This window comes from Geotrypetes seraphini, chromosome 2 (genome assembly GCF_902459505.1).
Source record: "Geotrypetes seraphini chromosome 2, aGeoSer1.1, whole genome shotgun sequence".
NCBI lineage: Eukaryota > Metazoa > Chordata > Amphibia > Gymnophiona > Dermophiidae > Geotrypetes > Geotrypetes seraphini.
This window is the reverse complement of record NC_047085.1, coordinates 279,489,491-279,511,243: the sequence shown is the minus strand read 5'-3', so window position 1 is coordinate 279,511,243 and position 21,753 is coordinate 279,489,491. Positions and strand designations below refer to the sequence as shown.

The following is a 21,753-nucleotide window of genomic DNA, read 5'->3' as shown; positions in this document are numbered from 1 at the left end:
TTCCTTGGGTGGATGAGGCAACTCCATGTCCGCCAAGTACTCAGGAGTGTATTTGGAATCAGAATGGAGATCCAGCTGCAAAGCTTTTCCCATGTCAAAGACAAACCTGGCAAAAGAGACAGACTTCAAGGTCGAGGCACTTTCAGGAGAAGGAGTGTGAGACTTAGAAACCACTGAATAGGAAGGAGAAGCCTCTCTGGAATACTGAGAAGGAGGCTCAGAATCCAGACACACAGTGATCGAAGAAGCTCCACTACCTGTGACAGGAGGAATTAGACAGTGTTTGCGCTTCAAAAGCCTCGATGGTGAAGTCCCCGGTGTTCGAGGAACAGAGTGAGTCGAGGCAAGAGGAGAAGACTCCCTCGGAGGCGGTCTCGATGGAGGAGTTTTTGACCTCGATGGACTTCGAGGAGAAGCAGCCGGTATAATAGCTTTATGAGACGTATGTTTAAATTTAGTAGAAGTCTCGACAGCCTTTGATAAACGAGGCATAGAAGACTCAGTATCCAGATGAGGAGAGGGTTTCCGTTTTAGAAAAGACTCCTGACTGAACTTAGAAGTAAGATGCCTCGAATGCCTCGAGCAATGCCTCGAATGAGGTTCAGGAGACTGTGTAGGTGTAGAGTCACTTGATGATAAGCGACGAGACTTCCGAGGCTTGCCTCGAGGTGCTTCAACAGGGGCCTCAGACTGCCGCTTAGGAAGCAGGGTCGAGGTCGGGAGGAGCTGAGCCATGAACAAATGCATATCCTCGAACATAGGCACCGAGACAAAGGGTCAGGTCTCGAAGGTGCAGCAGTGCACTCCAAGGAGGGTGATCTCGAGGATGAGTATTCCCAATGCTTGGAGGCACGCTTAGCTAGAGGTCTCGAAGGTGCAGCAGTGCACTCCAAGGAGGGCGATCTCGAGGATGAGTATTCCCGATGTTTGCTTGTTAGCTTGCTTGCCTGCCAGTTCTGTTAATTGCAGCACAGCCACAGTATGCATGTTTGGCAATTCGGGGGGTCTCCAAAAATGGATTTTGGTTATTTACTCTCCATTCCCTAACTCCCCCTCTCCCTCCCATCTCTACATAAGAACATAAGAAGTGCCTTCACCGAATCAGACCTTAGGTCCATCTAGTCCAGCGACACGCACACGCGGAGGCTAAGCTAGGTGTTCCCTAATGAAGACCCTGTTTTCTGTTGGTGACGTCAACCATTGTTGAGAATATGCTGCCTGCTTGTCCTGGGATAAACAAAGTTCCAACAGTACCGAAATTAGCCTTACCACCTGCTACTGGAGACTGAGAAAGACTGGATTAGTAGAAGGGATGCTATACTGATATACAAGCTTGATCTCAGTCTCTACCTGCTGGTAGCAGTGAGGTATAATACCCATCCGTACAGGTCTATCAAGCGTTAGAGATGTTAATTATCATTTATATTTGTTTTTTGGAGGGGGTTTTTTTTTCAAAGAGGTCAAGGCAGATGACTTTAAAATATGCAATATAACACAAAATTGGGAGTTATCGCTTGTACTGCTGGATAATATATGCTTATATTATCTAAAATCTCAGCTTTATTAGTTTTTCTTTGTTAAAAACAATACAGTTATTATAGTACTTATAAATTAGTAAAGTGCTCAGTCCGTGTAACCATTAGTGCAATGATAACATGCTGCAGTGGTTAATCAGGGGCCATCATAGACTTTACTGCCCCTTTGCCAACCTCCTACCAGATTAGTAAAAAATATATAATATTCCACTTATCTGGAGTCTCTCCTTAGGTTGGATTTCTGTTGTAACCACTGGATAAATAGTGAAAGTGAACTTGTGCAAAAAGTGCTATGGTGCTGTAAACATGACTCCTTTGGATTTCATAAAATCCATGAAATTCATGAAATCCAAAGGAGTCATGTTTACAGCACCATAGCACTTTATGCACAAGTTCACTTTCACTATTTATCCAGTGGTTACAACAGAAATCCAACCTAAGGAGAGACTCCAGATAAGTGGAATATTATATATTTTTTACTAATCTGGTAGGAGGTTGGCAAAGGGGCAGTAAAGTCTATGATGGCCTCTGATTAACCACTGCAGCATGTTATCATTGCATTAATGATTACACGGACTGAGCACTTTACTAATTTATAAGTACTATAATAACTGTATTGTTTTTAACAAAGAAAAACTAATAAAGCTGAGATTTTAGATAATTTAAAATATGCAATTTCACCTCAGTAACAACTATATAGAAGAAAACAAATATAGTGCAAAATATAGACAACAGATATAAATTCTCAAAACTGACACATTTGTTGGCTGACATCTTTGTTGGCTGGTGATTTCATGAGTCTCTGGTTGCACTTTTTTTCTGACTGTGCATCCAATATTTCTTTCTGCCTCCTGCATGCTTTCTCTCCTCCGGACCTTATTCCCTTCCCCAACCAATCTCTGTCCTTTCATGAGTCCAACTTTTCTTCCTCTCTCCTCCACCCCTAATGGCAACATTTCTCCCTCTCGTATCCCCTGAATCATCTGCAACAATTTTCACCACTGCCTCCCAGCCCCATACCCATTTCTCTTTCTATCTCTCATCTCTAGCACCGTGCTACTTCTCTCCCTCCATCACTATGTCCAACATTCCTCCCCCTTGCATCCCCTTGAATCTGTCCCTCTCCACCACCATAGCCAACATTTCTGCCTCTCATCCTTTTATTCCCCATGCATCTTTGTTTCTCTCTGCCTCAATCTGGGCTGCTCCTTCTGCCTTCATCGACATGCAGGGACATGCAGGCAGCTGTTCACATGCTGCATGTGGCTAACCCACAAACCTTCCCTCTGATGTTGGAGAGGTTTCCAGATCAGCTATGTGCAGCGTGAAAGAGCCGCTGATGCGTCCTTCAATCAAGTGCCATCAAAGGCGGGGGGCAGGCAGGAAGGAGGAATCCCCGGCTTCAGCGGAGGGGGGCGAGCAGACATGCAATATCCTTGGTGGCAGCCAAGTGCCGCATATCCTTAACAAGTGGCTCAGTACTCCTAAGGACACACGGACCGAGTGTTGAGAAACACTGGTCTAGTGAAATCGCACTCTTTCTCCCCCCTCCCCCCCTCCCCACACACACCACATAACAGTATCTTCTTGTACAGTAAGCTCTGGAAGCTTCACCATAGGGTTGTGTAACTCTTTCAGCCTTGACTTCAGGGAACTCTCAATCAAATTCCAACCACCTCCTCAGGTCATATCCCTGTACACTCCCCTGGACTTCCAGTTCAGTTTCCTGCAGCCTAGCTGCAGGGTCTTGTCTCTTCTGCTCATGATTAATTTTAATTTCTAGTCACTTTAATTTGTTTTTGGCGCGGGTCTTGCCCTTGTGTTGTGGATTCACCCTGCAGGAAGATCGCAGACTTTTTTTATATTTAAATTGTCTGCTTCTGGGGGGTTATCTGTTAGTAAAACTGCAGTAAGCCCCCTGGGCAGCCTGCAGGACAGATCAGGGCTCCGGGATTGGGAGCTAACTCATCCCAGGTTCATCCACTATGGGGAAGAGTGCAGGCTGCGCGGTTCTGTGGAGGTATGATCAGGATTGGCATCGGACTGCATACCTTCCCTGTTTGTTCTGGAGGTCCAAATAGTCACTGACTGGGGTGACCAGGCAGGTGAGGCAGAAGTTAAAAAATCCAGTTTTCCCAGCTTCCTGAGGTAATAGATCTCGATGTTTGCTTGTTAGCTTGCTTGCCTGCCAGTTCTGTTAATTGCAGCACAGCCACAGTATGCATGTTTGGCAATTTGGGGGGTCTCCCCCCCATCTCTACATAAGAAGTGCCTTCACCGAATCAGACCAGAATCTAGTCCAGCGACACGCACACGCGGAGGCTAAGCTAGGTGTTCCCTAATGAAGACTCCCTCAATGTGATTTGCAAGAAGGTGTGTATTAGAGAATGACACGGGGAAAAAATCTGTCCCCATCACCGGCCCACCATCCTCTGCACCGCCCCGTCACCGCCGTTCCCTTCACCGCCCCCGTCACCGTCACCGCCATCCCTTTCACCGCCCCGTCACCGCCACTGCCATCCCATTCACCGCCCCGTCACCGTCCCCGCTGCATCCATATAAGCCTTAGTACTGTAATATTTAGCTTATTCCTTTCTTATAAATCAAAGTTCCTGCTGCTGAACTAGAGAAAGAGATGTTCAGCTGGCAGGGCTTTGTTTATAAATTTTTATCAACACAACTAATATACTACTTTATCCTAAAGCAAAAAATAAATAAATAAATATAATTTTTTTTTCTACCTTTGTTGTCTGGTTTCTGCTTTCCACATCTTCTCATTGAATTCCTTCCATCCACTGTGTGTCTTCTCTCTGCGTCTTCCATTTGCTGTTACTGTGCTTCTCCCTTAACCCCCCCCCACCCCCAATTGGTCTAGCACCCATCTTCTTCCTTCCGCTCCCGCATAGTCTGGCATCTGTCTTCTTCCCACTCTGTCTTCCACATTTCCCTTGGGGGTCTGTTCCTCTCCACCCTCTTTCAATGTCTGTTCTATTCCTTTCCACCACCACCCTTCCCTCCCTCCTTTACCATCTGTTCCTTTCTACTACCCTTCAGCTCCTCTCGCGTGGCCTATCTACCTTCCTTCCTCTTATTTTCATGGCACGTTACAATGTAATTTGTGCAAGCCACTGGAGCCTGCAAGCTCGGTCCCTGTCCCATCCCCACAAACCATCTCGCTTCTGTGCTCCTATTTTCTCCATTTCTAATATCTCCCCTATGTATCTGTCATTGCCCCCCCTGTGTCCATATACCATCCCCATGGCATGTCCCCTTTATGTCTCTGTCCCTATGCCCCATGCACATAATTTCCCCTCTTTCTGTTACCTTCCTATGTCCAGATTTCCCCTATCTTCCTCTTCCATACCAGTGTGTCTCTTCTTTTCAACCCCATCTAGCTTTTTTCCCTCTTTCTTCCCCCCCCCTGCTTCTAGCATCTGGCTCACCTGCCAGTCCTTCCCTTTCTTTCCTGCTGTGGGTTTTTCTTTCCGACTTCATCCCCTTGGCCCAGAATCCTTTTCCCATTCACTCCCTCCTCCTTCCAATTTGAGCCGGGAACACTAGCGATCGCACGGTCCCCGCAGCCACTACCTGCCTGCCCAATCCATCCTAGTGTTTAGCCAGCTCTCTCCCTTCTTCTCACCTTAGTTTATAGGTTTTCTTTTTCGGCGACCTGCACGCTTTCCCAAAGAGCCGCGCACGCGCGGCTGCTCAGTGTTCAATCTTCTGCTCTGCTGCAACTTCCTGTTTCCGGTTGCGTCAGAGCAGAAGATCGAAACTGAGCAGCGGCGGGTCGCCGAAAAAGAAAATCTACAAACTAAGGTGAGGAGAAGGGAGAGAGCTGGCTAAACACTAGAATCGATTGGGCAGGCGGGTGTGAGCTGCGGGGACCGCGCGATCCTTCATGCCTCACTGCGGGGACAAGACCATTCACCGCCCCGCGGGCGGTGAATGGCCTTGTCCCCGTCGCCGCAGCGACTGCTAGTTTTCTTCCCCGTTTTCGGCGGGTGACCCGCGGCTAAAATGCGGTGGCCGCGGGTAAACCGCCACCGTGTCATTCTCTAGTGTGTATCCAACTTGCCCTTGAATCCCAGAATGGTGGTCTCCGTCACAACATCCTCCGGGAGAGCATTCCAAGCATCCACCACTCGTTGTGTGAAACAGAGAACTTCCTGACATTTGTCCTGTGCCTGTTGCCCCTCAATTTCAGTCCATGACCTCTTGTCCGAGTCATTTTTGACAACGTGAGTAACATCACATTAGGGACTTCTATTCCGCCTATACCTTGCAGTTCAAGGCGGATTACAAAAGAGCTAACTGGACATTTCTAGTGAAGTTACAACAGTTTTTTTTTTTTTTTTTTGGTTACAAGGGAGGAGAGGTACCTGGATTAATTCCGGAAGAACTTGCAAATTGGATATTAAATTGACTGTACGGTGTTTCTTGCTCTATTTTGTCGAATCCTTTTATTATTTTAAAAGTCTCTATCATATCCCCTCGCAGTCTTCTTTTCCCCAGGGTGAACAAGCCCAGTTTTCCGAGGTGTTCTTTGTAGCTCAAATTCTCTATACCCTTTACTAGCTTCATGGCTCGCCTCTGCACCCTCTCCAGCAGGGTTATATCCTTCTTTAGGTAGGGAGACTAGTGTTGGATACAGTACTCCAAGTGTGGTCTGACCATTGCTCTGTAAAGCGGCATTATGATGTCCGCTGATCTACTTGTGATTCCCTTCTTTATCATGTCCAACATCCTGTTTGCTTTCTTTACCGCCACTGCGCATTGAGCTGATGGCTTCAGGGTCCTGTCTATCAGTACTCCCAGGTCCCTTTCTTGTTCGCTCTTGCCCAATGTCACACCTAACATTTTATATTCATGTTCCTTATTTTTCCTGCCCAGGTGCATCACTTTGCATTTTTCTATATTAAACTTCATCTACCACTTTTCCACCCACTTTTCTGGAGTTCTTCGCTGTCCATGTGTGACCCAGTTTAGTGTCATCTGCAAACTTGATTACATTACTTGTTGTATCCTCTTCCAGGTCATTTATGAAGATATTGAATAAGATGGGTCCAAGAACCGAGCCCTGGGGCACACAGCTTGTCATCTTTTCCCAGTCCGAGAACTTCCCATTTATGCTTACCCTCTGCAATCTGTTCTCCAGCCATTTGCCTATCCATATTAGTATATCCCCTTCTATTCCGTGGCTTTGTAGTTTCCTCAGAAGCCTAGCGTGTGGAACCTTGTTAAATGCTTTCTGGAAGTCCAAGTATATTATATCCACTGGGTCTCCGCTATCGATTTGTTTGTTCACCTTATCAAAAAATTGAAGTAAATTCGTCAAACATGACTTCTTCCTGAAGCTGTGTTGATTGGCTCTCATCAGGTCATGATTTTCCAGGTGTTGCACTATGCTATCCTTGATTAGTGCCTCAACCATCTTCCCAGGCATTGACGTAAGACTCACAGGTCTATAGTTGCCTGGTTCTCCTCTCGATCCTTTTTTGAAGATTGGGATTACATTTGCTAATTTCCAGTCATCTGGTATTTGCCCAGTTCTAATTGACAAATTAGCTAGGGATTGTAATAATTCTCCGATTTCTACCTTAAGTTCCTTTAGCACTCTCGGGTGAATTCCATCTGGTCCAGGGAATTTGTCACTTCTTAGTTTGTCAATCTGATAGTACCGTATTTTCGCGGATATAACGCGTGCGTTATACGTGATTTTACGTACCGCGCATACCCCTCGCGCGTTATATGCCTGAGCGCGGTATACAAAAGTTTTTAAACATAGTTCCCACCCCGCCCGACGCCCGATTCACCCCCCCAGCAGGACCGCTCGCACCCCCACCCCGAACGACCGCTCGCACGCGCTCCCACCCGCACCCGCATCCACGATCGGAGCAAGAGGGAGCCCAAGCCCTCTTGCCCGGCCGACTCCCCGACGTCCGATACATCCCCCCCCCCCGGCAGGACCACTCGCACCCTCACCCCGAAGGACCGCCGACTCCCCAACAATATCGGGCCAGGAGGGAGCCCAAACCCTCCTGGCCACGGCGACCCCCTAACCCCACCCCGCACTACATTACGGGCAGGAGGGATCCCAGGCCCTCCTGCCCTCGACGCAAACCCCCCTCCCTCCAACGACCGCCCCCCCCCCAAGAACCTCCGCCCGTCCCCCAGCCGACCCGCGACCCCCCTGGCCGACCCCCACGACACCCCCACCCGCCTTCCCCGTACCTTTGTGTAGTTGGGCCAGAAGGGAGCCCAAACCCTCCTGGCCACGGCGACCCCCTAACCCCACCCCGCCCTACATTACGGGCCGGAGGGATCCCAGGCCCTCCTGCCCTCGACGCAAACCCCCCTCCCCCCCAGCCGACCCGCGACCCCCCTGGCCGACCCCCCCACCCCCCTTCCCCGTACCTTTGGAAGTTGGCCGGACAGACGGGAGCCAAACCCGCCTGTCCGGCAGGCAGCCAACGAAGGAATGAGGCCGGATTGGCCCATCCGTCCTAAAGCTCCGCCTACTGGTGGGGCCTAAGGCGCGTGGGCCAATCAGAATAGGCCCTGGAGCCTTAGGTCCCACCTGGGGGCGCGGCCTGAGGCACATGGGCCAAATCCGACCATGGGCCAAATCCGACCATGTGTCTCAGGCCGCGCCCCCAGGTGGGACCTAAGGCTCCAGGGCCTATTCTGATTGGCCCACGCGCCTTAGGCCCCACCAGTAGGCGGAGCTTTAGGACGGATGGGCCAATCCGGCCTCATTCCTTCGTTGGCTGCCTGCCGGACAGGCGGGTTTGGCTCCCGTCTGTCCGGCCAACTTCCAAAGGTACGGGGAAGGGGGGTGGGGGGGTCGTGGGGGTCGGCCAGGGGGGTCGCGGGTCGGCGGGGGGGGAGGGGGGTTTGCGTCGAGGGCAGGAGGGCCTGGGACCCCTCCTGCCCGTAATGTAGTGCGGGGTGGGGTTAGGGGGTCGCCGTGGCCAGGAGGGTTTGGGCTCCCTTCTGGCCCAACTACACAAAGGTACGGGGAAGGCGGGTGGGGGTGTCGTGGGGGTCGGCCAGGGGGGTCGCGGGTCGGCTGGGGGACGGGCGGAGGTTCTTGGGGGGGGGCGGTCGTTGGGGGGAGGGGGTTTGCGTCGAGGGCAGGAGGGCCTGGGATCCCTCCTGCCCGTAATGTAGTGCGGGGTGGGGTTAGGGGGTCGCCGTGGCCAGGAGGGTTTGGGCTCCCTCCTGGCCCGATATTGTTGGGGAGTCGGCGGTCCTTCGGGGTGAGGGTGCGAGTGGTCCTGCCGGGGGGGGGGGGGATGTATCGGACGTCGGGGGGGGCATCAGGCTTTCAGGATGGGGACAGACCTTCAAGGGGGGACAGGACTTCAAGGGAGGACAGTGCACGGAAGTCAGGGGGGGTGAACGGAGAGTCGGGACAGCGCACGGAAAGTCAGGGCAGGCGAAAGGAGAGTCGGGCAGCATGCGCGTTATATGCCTGAGCGCGGTATAGAAAAGTTTTTGTACATATCATCGTGATTTCTGCGCGCTATACCCCTGTGCGCGTTTTACAATGGTGCGCGTTATATCCGCGAAAATACGGTATATCATGCCCAAGTTCTCATTCACTGTGGTGAGGCTTTCCTCAATTCCTCCCTTGAATACTTTCCCTGTTTCGGGCATTGATGCAGTGTCCTCCTTGGTAAAGACAGACGCAAAGAATGAGTTTAGCCTATCCGCAATCTGTTTGTCTTCCTTGATGCACTCTTTTCTTCCTTGGTCGTCGAGAGGGCCCACTGCCTCCTTTGCTGTTTTTTTCCCTTTTATGTATCTAAAAAAGGGCTTGAAGTTTTTGGCTTCTTGCGCTATCTTTTCCTCATAGACCTTTTTGGCGTCTCTTACCGCCTTGTGACACTTCTTCTGATCGACCTTGTAACTGTTCCAGGCCTCCGTTGTTCGTTCGCGTTTCCATTTTTTGAAAGAGTTCCTCTTTTCACCAAGGCTGTGGAGTCGGAGTCGAGGAGTCTGAGTCGGAGGAAATTTCGGGTACCTTGAGTCGGAGTCAGAAGTACAAAAAACTGAGGAGTCGGAACATTTATCTACCGACTCCATTTTTGAACTTGGCATACGAGCGATTCTTTCAGCTATAGCACCCAATATATACACAGCACAAATGTTGCGAGCAGCTTCTGCAGCCTTAGAACCTTGATTAAAAGCAAAAAGAAGGTGGTGTCGAAAATGCTCATTTCTCTCAACTTGACATTCCATTTTAACGATCTGAAAATTAACCAGTGCTGTGGAGTCGGAGTCGAGGAGTCGGAGTCAGAGGAAATTTCGGGTACCTGGAGTCGGAGTCTGAAGTACAAAAAACTGAGGAGTCGGAGTCGGAACATTTATCTACCGACTCCACAGCCCTGCTTTTCACTTACTGCATCCTTCACCCCTTTAGTTAACCAAGCTGGTTCTCCTTTGTTCTTATTATTTCTTCCTTTGGTTATCTACGGAATGTAGAGATTCTGTGCTTCGGTGATGGTATTTTTTAGTAGGGACCATGCTTGATCGACCGTTTTGATTTCGGCTGTCCTTTTTTTGAACCGTTTTTTAACCACGGCTCTCATGCTGTCATAATTCCCTTTTCTGTGGTTAAAGGTTGTGGTGTGGGTCCTAGTTCATTTCCCCTTCCCGATGCCAATTTTAAAATTGATCATGTTGTGATCGCTCGTCCCAAGCAGAACAGTGACTTCCACATCTGTTGTCCTTCCAGTTATGCCATTTAGGACTAAGTCCAATGTTGCGGTTCCTCTTGTTGGTTCTCTCACCATTTGTTCTAGGAAGCAGTCTCCTATTAATTCCAGGATCTCGGAGAGAACGAGAGCCAGAAGGCCTTGGGCATGCGCAGATGCTCAAGGCCCAGCCCAGGCAAGAGGCGGGAGATTTCTTTCAGTGGCACAACTGGCAGATGGGGTAAGGAGCATGTTTGGGAGGAAGGGTGGGCGGATGCCGATTTCAGCACCGGGGTGCGATGCGGTTCTCGTGGGGGGGGTTGGGGATGCGATGCCGGTTAGAGTGGGGGGTGAGGGGGTGATGGAGCAGCACCGGTAGCCTTGGGGGAAGGGAGGAGGAGGTAGAATGAATCAAAGCGAGTTTCCATTCATTCCTATGGGGAAACTCACTTTGATATACGAGTAACTTGATTTACGAGCATGCTTCTGGAACGAATTATGCTCGTAAACCAAGATTCCACTGTACTTAAATTCACAGAAGAGGGACTTTTTAGTGCAGTCATGAATGAACATATTAAGATTGCCAATGCTGCTTCTATCGCCTCGTGCAAAGGAGTGGTAGGATGTTTAAGGTAGCGTGCCTTGAGAGTAGCATATTGTTTCAACAAATTAACATTGTCCTGCAATATTTATTTCTTACGGGCTGATACATAAGCTATTATGTGCCCTCTGAGTACCGCTTTCGCAGCATCCCAAAATAATCTCATTTCAACAGCATGTTTTCCATTAAATTGTAGGTATTCCTCCCACTTCTTCTGTAAGAAGCTGCTGAAATCCAGATCCTCATGCAAATAGGCCATAAACTGCCAGCTGGGAGAAGCAATTCCCGATTCCCTCCAAAGAAAGGTCCATCCAAATGGGCCAATGGTCTGAGACCTCCAACAGTTCACTATACGACTCAGACACTGAAATATAATCCAATCTAGAAAACATGTTGTATGCTCTGGATTGATAAGTATAATCACGTTGAGTTGGGTGGAGAAGCCTTCATGGATCGAGCAATACCAACGATTTACACAAATGGAACGCCCCTATTTTCAGTGGTCGATGCATTCAAAGTGGAGTGAGATCTATTCAGAAAGGGTGAGAACACCTGATTTAAGGTCACCCACTACCACCAATAGAATGGAGATGTCATTCAATCCCAGTTGCATCAAGTGTTGAGAAAATTGGTGGGAGTAAACGTTAGGACTGTAAACTATTAATAGGTGCAAGTCTCTACCCTGTAACTTAAGGTGAGCCAATAAGTATCTACCCTGTACATCGCGTTGGACTGAAGAAATGGAGCACTGCAAACCTCCGGACTAGCAGATAAAGCCCCGCTTTTTTGTTAGGGAAAGATGCGTAAAGCACTTGCCCCACCCAACCTCTTTGTAGCTTTTTGTGTTCATCAGTCAACTTAGTAAGTATGTCAGATTTACCCGATGATGCTTTAATTGATTTAGAATTTTTGTCCTTTTGATCGGGGAAGACATTCCAAGAAATAATGCCTAGGGGCTGGTTACCCAATAACACATGAAAGAAAATAACCTTGCATACAATGTCAAATCCAGTGCATCAGGGTGCCCAGCTCCACCCCAGAGCAAATTAAGAACCCCACAGACCCATTGTAAATGAGAATGATATCCAATACCCTCCAAAAAAGCCCCTTAGAACCCTGAACAAAACTTAGTTTTCCAGTCCACTGCTGTTCCTTGAATGAAATCATACCCCCTTATCCATCCTCAGCTGAACCCCCAAGTCATCACTCTCTACCCAAAAGGGAGGAAGATAGGCTTTGGGTCACGAAATTGATGCCCGCTGGGACTCTGCTCCCCTACAAAAACAGTAATACAACAATCAAAATGGCATACAAGGATATCGAACTACCCTTCACAGTCAAACCACAACAGGTGCCAAACTTGGTGTCAGGTAGAACTCGACCCCTGGCCAAAGGTGGTGTTTATAAAGTCCCCTGCTATAGTCGCCTTTTCAAAGGATTCCAGACTCCATCATGATGAATTTTTAGAATGGCCAAGCGGAGATTGTTTCTTCTGGAGCGATTCTCCAAATCGTCCAATTTCTCAGCTTGCATTTTGAGCATATCTCGTAGCACTGCTATGTCCGTGTCATGCATGGTCATCAAATCCTTAACTTGTGACACCTGTTGTTCCATTTCGATAGTCATGCCGTGATGTCCGATAAGAGTTGCTCAAGATGTACAATTTTGGTCAAAAGCTGTTCCATTTGAGGTGTCAAGGCCTGAGCCACTGCTTTTTTAAAGTCACTTAGTGCGGCCTCGGTGAACTGAGAAACTGCAGTCATTGGTGGCTCTGCCATTTTAAGAACATAAGAAGCGCCATCTCCAGATCAGACCTTCGGTCCATCAAGTCCGGCGATCCGCACACGCGGAGGCCCTGCTACCGTGTTTCCCCGATGGTAAGACACTGTCTTATTTTTTTTGGAAGGCCAAAATATGCTCTAGGGCTTATTTTCGGGGGGATGCCTTATTTACCCTTTCAATGTCTTTCCACCCTCCCTCCACTCCGGCCCAGCCCAGTATGAAATATTTCATTTTGTTTCCCTCCCCTCTCTCTTCTCCTCCCTCACCCACGAGTCCTGCATCTGGCCCTCTCCCTTCTACCTGCACCTGGCAACATCCCCCTGCTCCGTGGCTCTCTTCAGCAACTCGTCAGCAGCGGTGATCAAGACAAGCTGCCGACATCGAGGCCTTCCCTCTACGAGTCCCACCTTTGTGGAAAAAGGAAGTTGAAACAAGCGGGACTCGCAGAGGGTAGGCCCCGACGTCAGAAGCTTGTGTCGATCGCTGCTGCTGAGTTGCCGAAGAGAGCCGCGGAGCAGGGGATGTGGCCGGAAGCAGGTAGAAGGGAGAGGGAGATAGGAAGGCTGTAGATCTCCGGAGCATGACACCGACCCCGGCCAGGATGATTTCTTTTTCAGGAATGCAACTTACAAGTCCGGCGTCGCGGCGGGAAATAGCCATGCTGAGCAGTGAGCTCAGCACTACACAGATGAAAGCCTTGCTTGCTGATTGGTCCGGCGGCACGGCCGCCGGACCAATCAGCAAGCAAGGCTTTCATCTGTGTACGTGCTGAGCTCACTGCTCAGCATGGCTATTTCCCGCTGCGACGCCGGACTTGTAAGTTGCATTCCTGCATGACACACTACCGGAGCCACGGCAAAAGTGGAAAAGAGCCACATGCGGCTCTGGAGCTGCGGGTTGCCGACCCCCACGGTAGACGGAGGGACCCCACGGAGTCACCCACCGTACCACCCGATTCGGGTAAGCACAGGTATCGGTGGGTGGCTTATTTGCGGGGGGGGGGGTGCCTTATTTTACAATTTTTTCTAAAAAGGGGGGGCTGTCTTATTTGATGGCCCTGCCTTATCATCGGGGAAACACGGTAGGTATACACCTGGCTTATTTTATATCCAACCATATCTTTATATGCCTCTCTCAAGGAGATATGCATCTAGTTTGCTTTTGAAGCCTAGGACTGTCGATTCTGCAATAATCTCCCCTGGGAGAGTATTCCAGATGTCAACCACTCTCTGTGTGAAGCAGAACTTCCTGATATTAGTCCTGAACTTGCCCCCCCTTAGCTTCATTTCATGTCCTCTTGTCCGTGTCAAATTGGACAATGTAAATAATCTCTGCTCTATTTTGTCGATTCCTTTCAGTATTTTGAAGGTCTCGATCATATCCCCACGCAGTCTCCTTTTCTCAAGGGAGAACAATCTCAGTGTTTTAAGTCGATCCTCATATTCCAGTTTCTCCATACCCTTCACTAGTTTAGTTGCTCGTCTCTGCACCCTCTCCAGCAGTTTTATATCCTTCTTTAGGTAGGGAGACCAATGTTGGACGCAGTATTCCAAGTGGGGTCTGACCATTGCCCTATAAAGCGGCATTATAACTTTCTCCGATCTACTTGAGATTCCTTTCTTTATCATGCCCAACATTCTATTTGCCTTATTTGCCGCTGCTGCACATTGTGCCGACCGGGGTCCTATCTATCAGTACACCCAGATCCCTTTCCTGTTCACTTTTTCCCAGAGTTGCACCTGACATTCTGTACTCGTATTCCTTATTTTTACTGCCTAAATGCATTACCTTGCATTTCTCCACGTTGAACTTCATCTGCCATTTCTCCGCCCATTTTTCTAACCGACACAAATCGCTCTGGAGTTCCTCACTGTCCTCCTGCGATCTGATTGCCCGGCAGAGTTTTGTGTCGTCTGCAAACTTGATGATCTCACTGGATGTTCCGTTTTCCAGGTCATTGATATAAATATTAAAAAGGATCGGCCCAAGTACCGAGCCCTGGGGTACACCACTAGTCACTTTCTCCCAGTCGGAGAACTTCCCATTTATGCCCACTCTCTGCTTCCTGTTTTCCAGCCATTTGCCTATCCATCTTTGTATATCTTTGTATATTTTGAGGTCGCCTGGCTCAGCACGATTGCGGTCTTCCCCCCCTCCCCCCCCACCTTCCCCAAATTTCAGGGACAGAGTTTCCCGAGATTAGGGAATATATTTTTTCATAAGATAGGAGGCCAGTTATGTTGAAAAGAACAAGCAAACCAACCTTTTATAAGGATAAAATAATTGTAAAAGGAGAGCAGAGTCCCGGAGCGGGCCGAGACCACGTCCTCACCCGTTCATATCATCATGTGACCCCTGCAGTTAAAGTATATTGCTATATATCGAGGAAACGGTACTATTCCTTTAACCCAGTTCATTCAGTCTGTCTTGCAGCTGTTTTCCTTTTAAATATTTCTTCTTTTGTATACTACTGACTTGAGTTAAATAAATGATTGTGGTACTGTTAGGCAGTGTGATCTAAAGTTTTTAGAATGTAAAGTCTCTTGCAGGGAATTCTCCTTTCTGCTAATCCTGAATGTAGATGTTTGCATTCTTCTCTATACTTTCTTCTTGATGATAATTGACCATGGTTTTACTTTCCTTGATCTATGTAAATTGCCTCCAGGAAAGTGGGTCAGGAGTGTGTGTGTATGTGTTAATTAATATTGTGCAGGTTTCTGAATCATGATTGATTGTGCTGTTTTTCAACTATTCCCTCTCGGAAGAGGAGGTAGCATAACCTATATTATTTTCCTCTTGTCTTTCAGTGATATCGATTTAGTGGTTTTTGGGAAATGGGAACACCCTCCTTTACAACAGTTAGAGCAAGCACTAAGGAAACGTAATGTGGCTGAGCCTTGTTCTATTAAAGTACTTGACAAAGCTACGGTAAGTCATAACAAGTGTGTGCTTAGGTGCTTAGATTTCCTTAATACTGCAGTCATTCTTCCTTTTTTTATATCAAGTATTCCTGTGCAATAGGTGACATTATCCCAGGACAAGCAGGCATGATATTCTCACATGTGGGTGATGTCATCTACGGAGCCCCGATGCGGACAGCATTTCAAGCAAACTTGATTGAAGATTCAAGCTTGCTGTGCTGCACCATGCATGTGTGCCTCCTGCTCCACTAGAGGGCGCATCCCCTCCTCGTGGTCTCCAGTTCATTTTTTTCCGCTGTGCTAAGAAGACACTGCTCCAGTGCCTTCTTTGCACCGCGATTTATTGTTTTTCTTCGCTAAAAGTCGTTGTGCGTATAAAAATTATTATTTTTTTCTTCTTTTCTTCCTGCTCATCGCGCTTTTCACGCTGTTTTCTCGCGATCCGGGAGCTCCCGGATCGTCGCGGCCGCGTGGCCTGATTGCCGCGGTCGCCTGGATTTCCTATGTCCCGGCCCGTTACGGGCTTTAAAAAATGCACCGGGTGCGAGCGTCTTCTATCACTCACAGACCCGCATCGCTGGTGCATCCTCTGCCTGGGGGCCGACCATCCAACGGAAACTTGCCCCCGGTGCGCAACCTTCCAACACCGGGCACTTCGCCGAAGACGGGCCTGCATGGCGGACCTATTTGCTGCCGATCAACCCTCGACCTTGGCCTCGAGATCGGCCCCGGCTTCGGCCCTGGCCTCGATCTCGGCCTCGGGTACCCCGGCCCCGCCTCGGGACTCGACTTCGAAGACCCCGAGCTCCCAGAAGTCTTCGGCCCCGGGTAAGTCCCCTCTTCCTTCCTCAGGTTCCATACCTCCAAAGAAGCCAACCTCGGGGACACTGACCGGACAAGGTGGGAGTTCCTTACCCACGGCCCCGGCGAAACCCCCGAAGACCTCGGGACGTGCCTCCACCACTCGGGAATGCTCTGAATCGAGATCGCCCCCGGTGGATTGCACCGCGGCCTCGGACATGCCGTCGATGCTGTCCGTGCCGGTATTCCAGGAGCTGCTCCGAGCATTGATCACAACGGAGCTCTCCGCTGCCATGGTTCACCTTCAACCGGCCTCGACCTCGACCTCGCGTGCGCCGGACCAGCCTGAGCAACGCGTCGAGACCCCTCGGGGCAAAGCGCACTGTTTTCACCGCCTCTCTTCTTCCTCGGATTCCTCTCTGGGGCACTCAAGGCGCACGTCCCCGGCGGATCACCGCGGGGCGAAATGAAGATCGAAGCCCCTCTCTAAAAAGGCCCGGAGTTCACCTCCGGCTCGAGGCCGCTCCCCCTCGACTCGATCGGGGGGACCGCTACGGGTTACCGAGCTGTCTCTCACTAACCCAAAGCTCCTACTGACTCCCCCTCAGTCCGGGGCTCCGGTCCGAGGCCCTAGGCTCTCACCGAGGGAGTCCGGGTAGGGGTCCCCGACCCGACATCGGTCGGTACCCCGCACCCCGGCGGCGTCCCCGAGGGGCTCCTCGAGGCGACGCAGGTCCTTGACCCTGGAGCGTTTCCATAGCGCGTCCCCGGTGTCGGATCAAGGGTCAGAGCGAGAACCTCGCTATTCGAGGGAGGCTTCCCCTTCCTTCTCGGCAAAACGGAGGTCTCGGTCACTGTCCCCACAAGTGGCCACGGGATCCCACCGACCTTCCTTCACGAGGTTCATCCAGGACATGGGACGTGCTCTTGACTTGGACTTACAATCCGACTCGAGGTACTCCAAGGAGCTGGATATGCCTTCCCCGCCCCGAGAGTCCCTCCGTCTACCGCTGAACCCGGTACTCCGGCAGACCCTCATAAGGAACCTCGAGACTCCCTACATGGTGACGGCGGTCTCATCTAAAATGGAGTCTAAGTACCGAACGGTGCCTTGCCCGGGGTTTGAGCAACCATAGTTGTCCCACCAATCCTTACTGGTGGAGTCTTCTCTGAAGAAAGCTCACCCCTCTAGAGTGTTCGCGGCGGTTCCTCCTGGACGCGAAGGCCGGACACTAGACAAATTTGGACGCCGTTTGTATCAAAACTCTATGATGGCCTCTAGGGTCCTGAACTACACTTTCACCTCATTGGGCTGCTGGCTTCCTTCTCGGGGGACCTACCTGCCCCTCATCAGGCAGCGTTTGGCCTCCTCGAGGATTTTTCCAACCTCCGACTGCACTTGTTCCATGCTGCTTACGATGGCTTTGAACTGTCTTCCAGGGTCGCAGCCTTCGCGGTGGCCATGCGCCAACTGGCGTGGCTAGGGATCGTCGATATGTACCCTAACCTGCAAGATCGGTTAGCTAACCTCCCTTGCGTCGGGAAGGAACTGTTTGACGACACCATCGAGGCATCTACGAAACGGTTGTCGGAACACGAACGTTCCTTCACATCCCTCGTCCGGCAAAAACCTAAACCGCAAGCCTCTCGCCCCTTCCGGGGATTGTCTCGCCGCTACCCCCAGAAGTCTACTCCGGCCTTTTCCAGACCGCCGCCGCGACGCCCCCAGGCTCACTCTAGGGCTCCACCAAAATCACAGCCCACTGCGCCTGCGAAGCCATCTCCATCCTTTTGACGGGATGAGCGGGCGGGGGCAGGCCCCCTTCGCACCTCCATCTGGTCTCCTTCCCATCGGGGGCCGCATACAAGCCTACTACCCTCGCTGGGAAGCCATAACGTCGGACTCATGGGTCCTTGGCGTGATCTCATCAGGGTACTCGCTCAACTTTCGGGAGGTTCCTCCCGACAGCCCACCGAGTGCATGCCCTCCCAATCGAGCGCAGCTGTCCCTCCTCCTCTCCGAGGCACAGGTCCTCCTTCGCCTGCGGGCAGTGGAACCGGTTCCCCAAAATCAAAGGGGCCAAGGGTTTTACTCCCGATACTTCCTGGTACCGAAGAAGACGGGAGACCTGCGTCCGATCCTGGACTTGAGGCGCCTGAACAAATTTCTGACGAGGGAAAAGTTTTGGATGCTTTCCCTTCCGATTCTTTACCCCCTGATCGATGAGGGCGATTGGCTCTGCTCACTCGATCTGAAGGAGGCCTACACCCATGTTCTGGTGCACCCTGCTTGTGGCAGATTCCTCCACTTTCAGGTGGGGGACCTCCACCTACAATACCGGGTCCTCCCCTTCGGCCTGTCCTCGTCCCCCCGAGTCTTCACGAAGTGCCTCGTAGTGGTCGTGGCTGCCTTGCGCTCCCAGGGTTTGCAAGTATTCCCATACCTGGACGATTGGCTGATCAAAGCCCCGACCAGGGAGGGGGTTATCTCAGCGACCCGACAGACTATTACTTCGCTTCAGTGTCTGGGGTTCGAGATAAACTTTCCAAAATCCCAGCTGTGCCCCTCTCAGTCCTTACAATTCATCGGGGCCGTGCTGGACACGGTCTGTCTTCGTTCTTCCCCCCCCCTCAGCGGCGGGAGGCGTTGGTAAATCTGAGCCGACAAGTATCGAGATCGACCTCGGTCTCGGCACAACAGATGATGACGCTCCTTGGCCATATGGCCTCCACAGTCCACGTTACCCCGCTTGCTCGCCTTCACCTGCGGTTACCACAGTGGACTTTGGCATCACAATGGCGTCAGGATCGGGACCCGATCAACCGCCATGTGACAGTGACTCCTTCCTTGCAAAGATCGCTCCGTTGGTGGACCGACTCTTCGAATCTTTCCAAGGGTTTGCTCTTTCTCGCCCCTCCGCACCACAAGGACCTAACCACGGACTCGTCGGAGTACGCTTGGGGGGCTCATGTAGACGGTCTACACACTCAAGGTCTGTGGACCACAGAGGACCGTCGCTGCCACATCAACGTGCTGAAGCTTCGGGCCATTTACCTCGCCACGGTGGCCTTTCAGCATCTACTTCACGACGGGGTGGTTCTCGTCCGCACAGACAACCAGGTGGCAATGTACTACGTAAACAAGCAAGGAAGGACTGGGTCTTGGCCCCTCTGCCAGGAGGCCTTACGGCTCTGGGAGTGGGCGATCTCCCAAAACATCTCCCTTCGAGCGGTTTACATCCAAGGGGAACAAAACTGCCTGGCGGACAGGCTCAGCCGCCTCCTCCAGCCACACGAGTGGTCCCTGCATTCTCAGGTGCTGCGACAGGTATTCGACACGTGGGGGACTCCCCAGATAGATCTGTTCGCCTCCCCCAACAATCAAAAACTGCCTCTCTTCTGTTCAAGGATATACTTCCCGGACCGTCTCGAGGCCGATGCCTTCCTCCTAGATTGGGAGGGAAAGTTCCTCTATGCGTTCCCGCCGTTTCCTCTGATTCTGAGGACGCTGGTCCATCTAAAATCTCTGAGGGCCACTCTGATCTTGATCGCTCCTCGATGGCCCCGCCAGCCTTGGTTTTCCCTACTACTTCAACTCAGTGTCAGGGAACCTCTGCTTCTGCCTGTCTTTCCCTCTCTGCTATCTCAGAGTCGGGGCTCACTGTTACATCCCAATCTTCAGTCTCTTCATCTGACTGCTTGGTTTCTTTCCCCTTGACTTCCTTCCCTGTATCTCAGTCGGTCAGGGAAGTGTTGGAGGCTTCTCGGAAAGTCTCGACTAGACTCTGCTATTCTCAGAAGTGGACTAGATTTTTGTCCTGGTGCTCCTCTCACCGCCAGGACCCGGTGTCGGTCCCTGTGTCTTTGGTTCTGGAGTATTTGCTCCATTTATCTCACTCTGGCCTGAAGACCAATTCCATTCGAGTCCATCTCAGCGCCATTGCTGCCTTTCATCAGCCCCTGGAAGGGAAGGCTCTTTCACTCCATCCCTTGGTTTCTCGTTTCATGAAGGGTCTTTTGAATGTTCATCCTCCCCTCAAACCGCCTCCGGTGGTTTGGGATCTTAATGTGGTTCTAGCTCAACTGATGAAACCTCCATTTGAGCCTATGGATAAGTGTCATCTTAAGTTTCTCACTTGGAAAGTGATCTTCCTGCTTGCCCTCACTTCTGCTCGGAGGGTTAGCGAGCTGCAGGCCTTGGTGGCGGACCCACCTTTCACGGTATTCCACCATGACAAGGTGGTCCTCCGCACTCACCCTAAGTTTTTGCCTAAGGTGGTATCTGATTTTCATCTCAACCACTCCATTGTTCTGCCTGTGTTCTTTCCCAAGCCCCACTCTCACTCTGGAGAGGTGGCGCTCCACACTCTTGACTGCAAGAGGGCGTTGGCTTTTTACCTTCAACGCACTCAGTCTCATCGGACAGTTCCACAATTGTTTTTGTCCTTTGACCCTAATAGGTTGGGACGCCCAGTTTCCAAGCGCACCTTGTCCAACTGGTTGGCTGCTTGCATTTCTTTCTGCTACGCTCAGGCTGGTCTTGCGCTGCATGGTCGAGTTACGGGGCATAAAGTCCGAGCGATGGCAGCTTCGGTAGCTTTCCTTAGGTCCACGCCTATTGAGGATATCTGCAAGGCTGCCACGTGGTCTTCGGTTCATACTTTCACCTCTCACTACTGCCTGGATACACTGTCAAGAAGCGATGGCCGGTTCGGCCAATCGGTATTACGTAATCTGTTTTCTTAAATTGCCAACTTCCCTCCACCCCTTCGTTATTAGCTTGGAGGTCACCCACATGTGAGAATATCATGCCTGCTTGTCCTGGGATAAAGCACAGTTACTTACCGTTAACAGGTGTTATCCAGGGACAGCAGGCATATATTCTCACAACCCGCTTACCTCCCCGGGGTTGGCTTCTTTGCTGGATATGTGAACTGGAGACCACGAGGAGGGGATGCGCCCTCTAGTGGAGCAGGAGGCACACATGCGTGGTGCAGCACAGCAAGCTTGAATCTTCAATCAAGTTTGCTTGAAATGCTGTCCGCATCGGGGCTCCGTAGATGACGTCACCCACATGTGAGAATATATGCCTGCTGTCCCTGGATAACACCTGTTACGGTAAGTAACTGTGCTTTCTAGACCATAGGGTTATTTCCTCATACCCGCATGCAGCAGAAGGGAACCACTCTGGATTTTTATCTCTGCCTCCAGAGCAGTCTTTCCCTTCTGCATGCATACTGCAGCTATGTGTGTGTTCTGCTCTCCTCCTTTTATTGTTTTTAATTCGATTTAATTTTGTTGTTTTACAGTTATTTTCGCATTTCCAATGTATTTGAAGCTCTGCCTCCTTGAGAATTCACAGACTTTGGGGTACCTGTTAGCCTGTCTGCATAGTTTTCTTTGGAGCTCAG

General features: G+C 50.7%; 1 protein-coding gene across 3 annotated transcripts in view; it reads left to right on the top strand.

The window, feature by feature from the left end:
* TENT4A (terminal nucleotidyltransferase 4A) overlaps positions 1–21,753 on the top strand; it is a 547,459-nt gene that overhangs the window by 109,159 nt on the left and 416,547 nt on the right. For all 3 annotated transcript variants that reach the window (XM_033929742.1, XM_033929743.1, XM_033929741.1), the window contains exon 4: positions 15,428–15,548. In XM_033929742.1, coding sequence (XP_033785633.1) covers positions 15,428–15,548 — 121 coding nt within the window. The remainder of the gene's footprint in view (positions 1–15,427; positions 15,549–21,753) is intronic.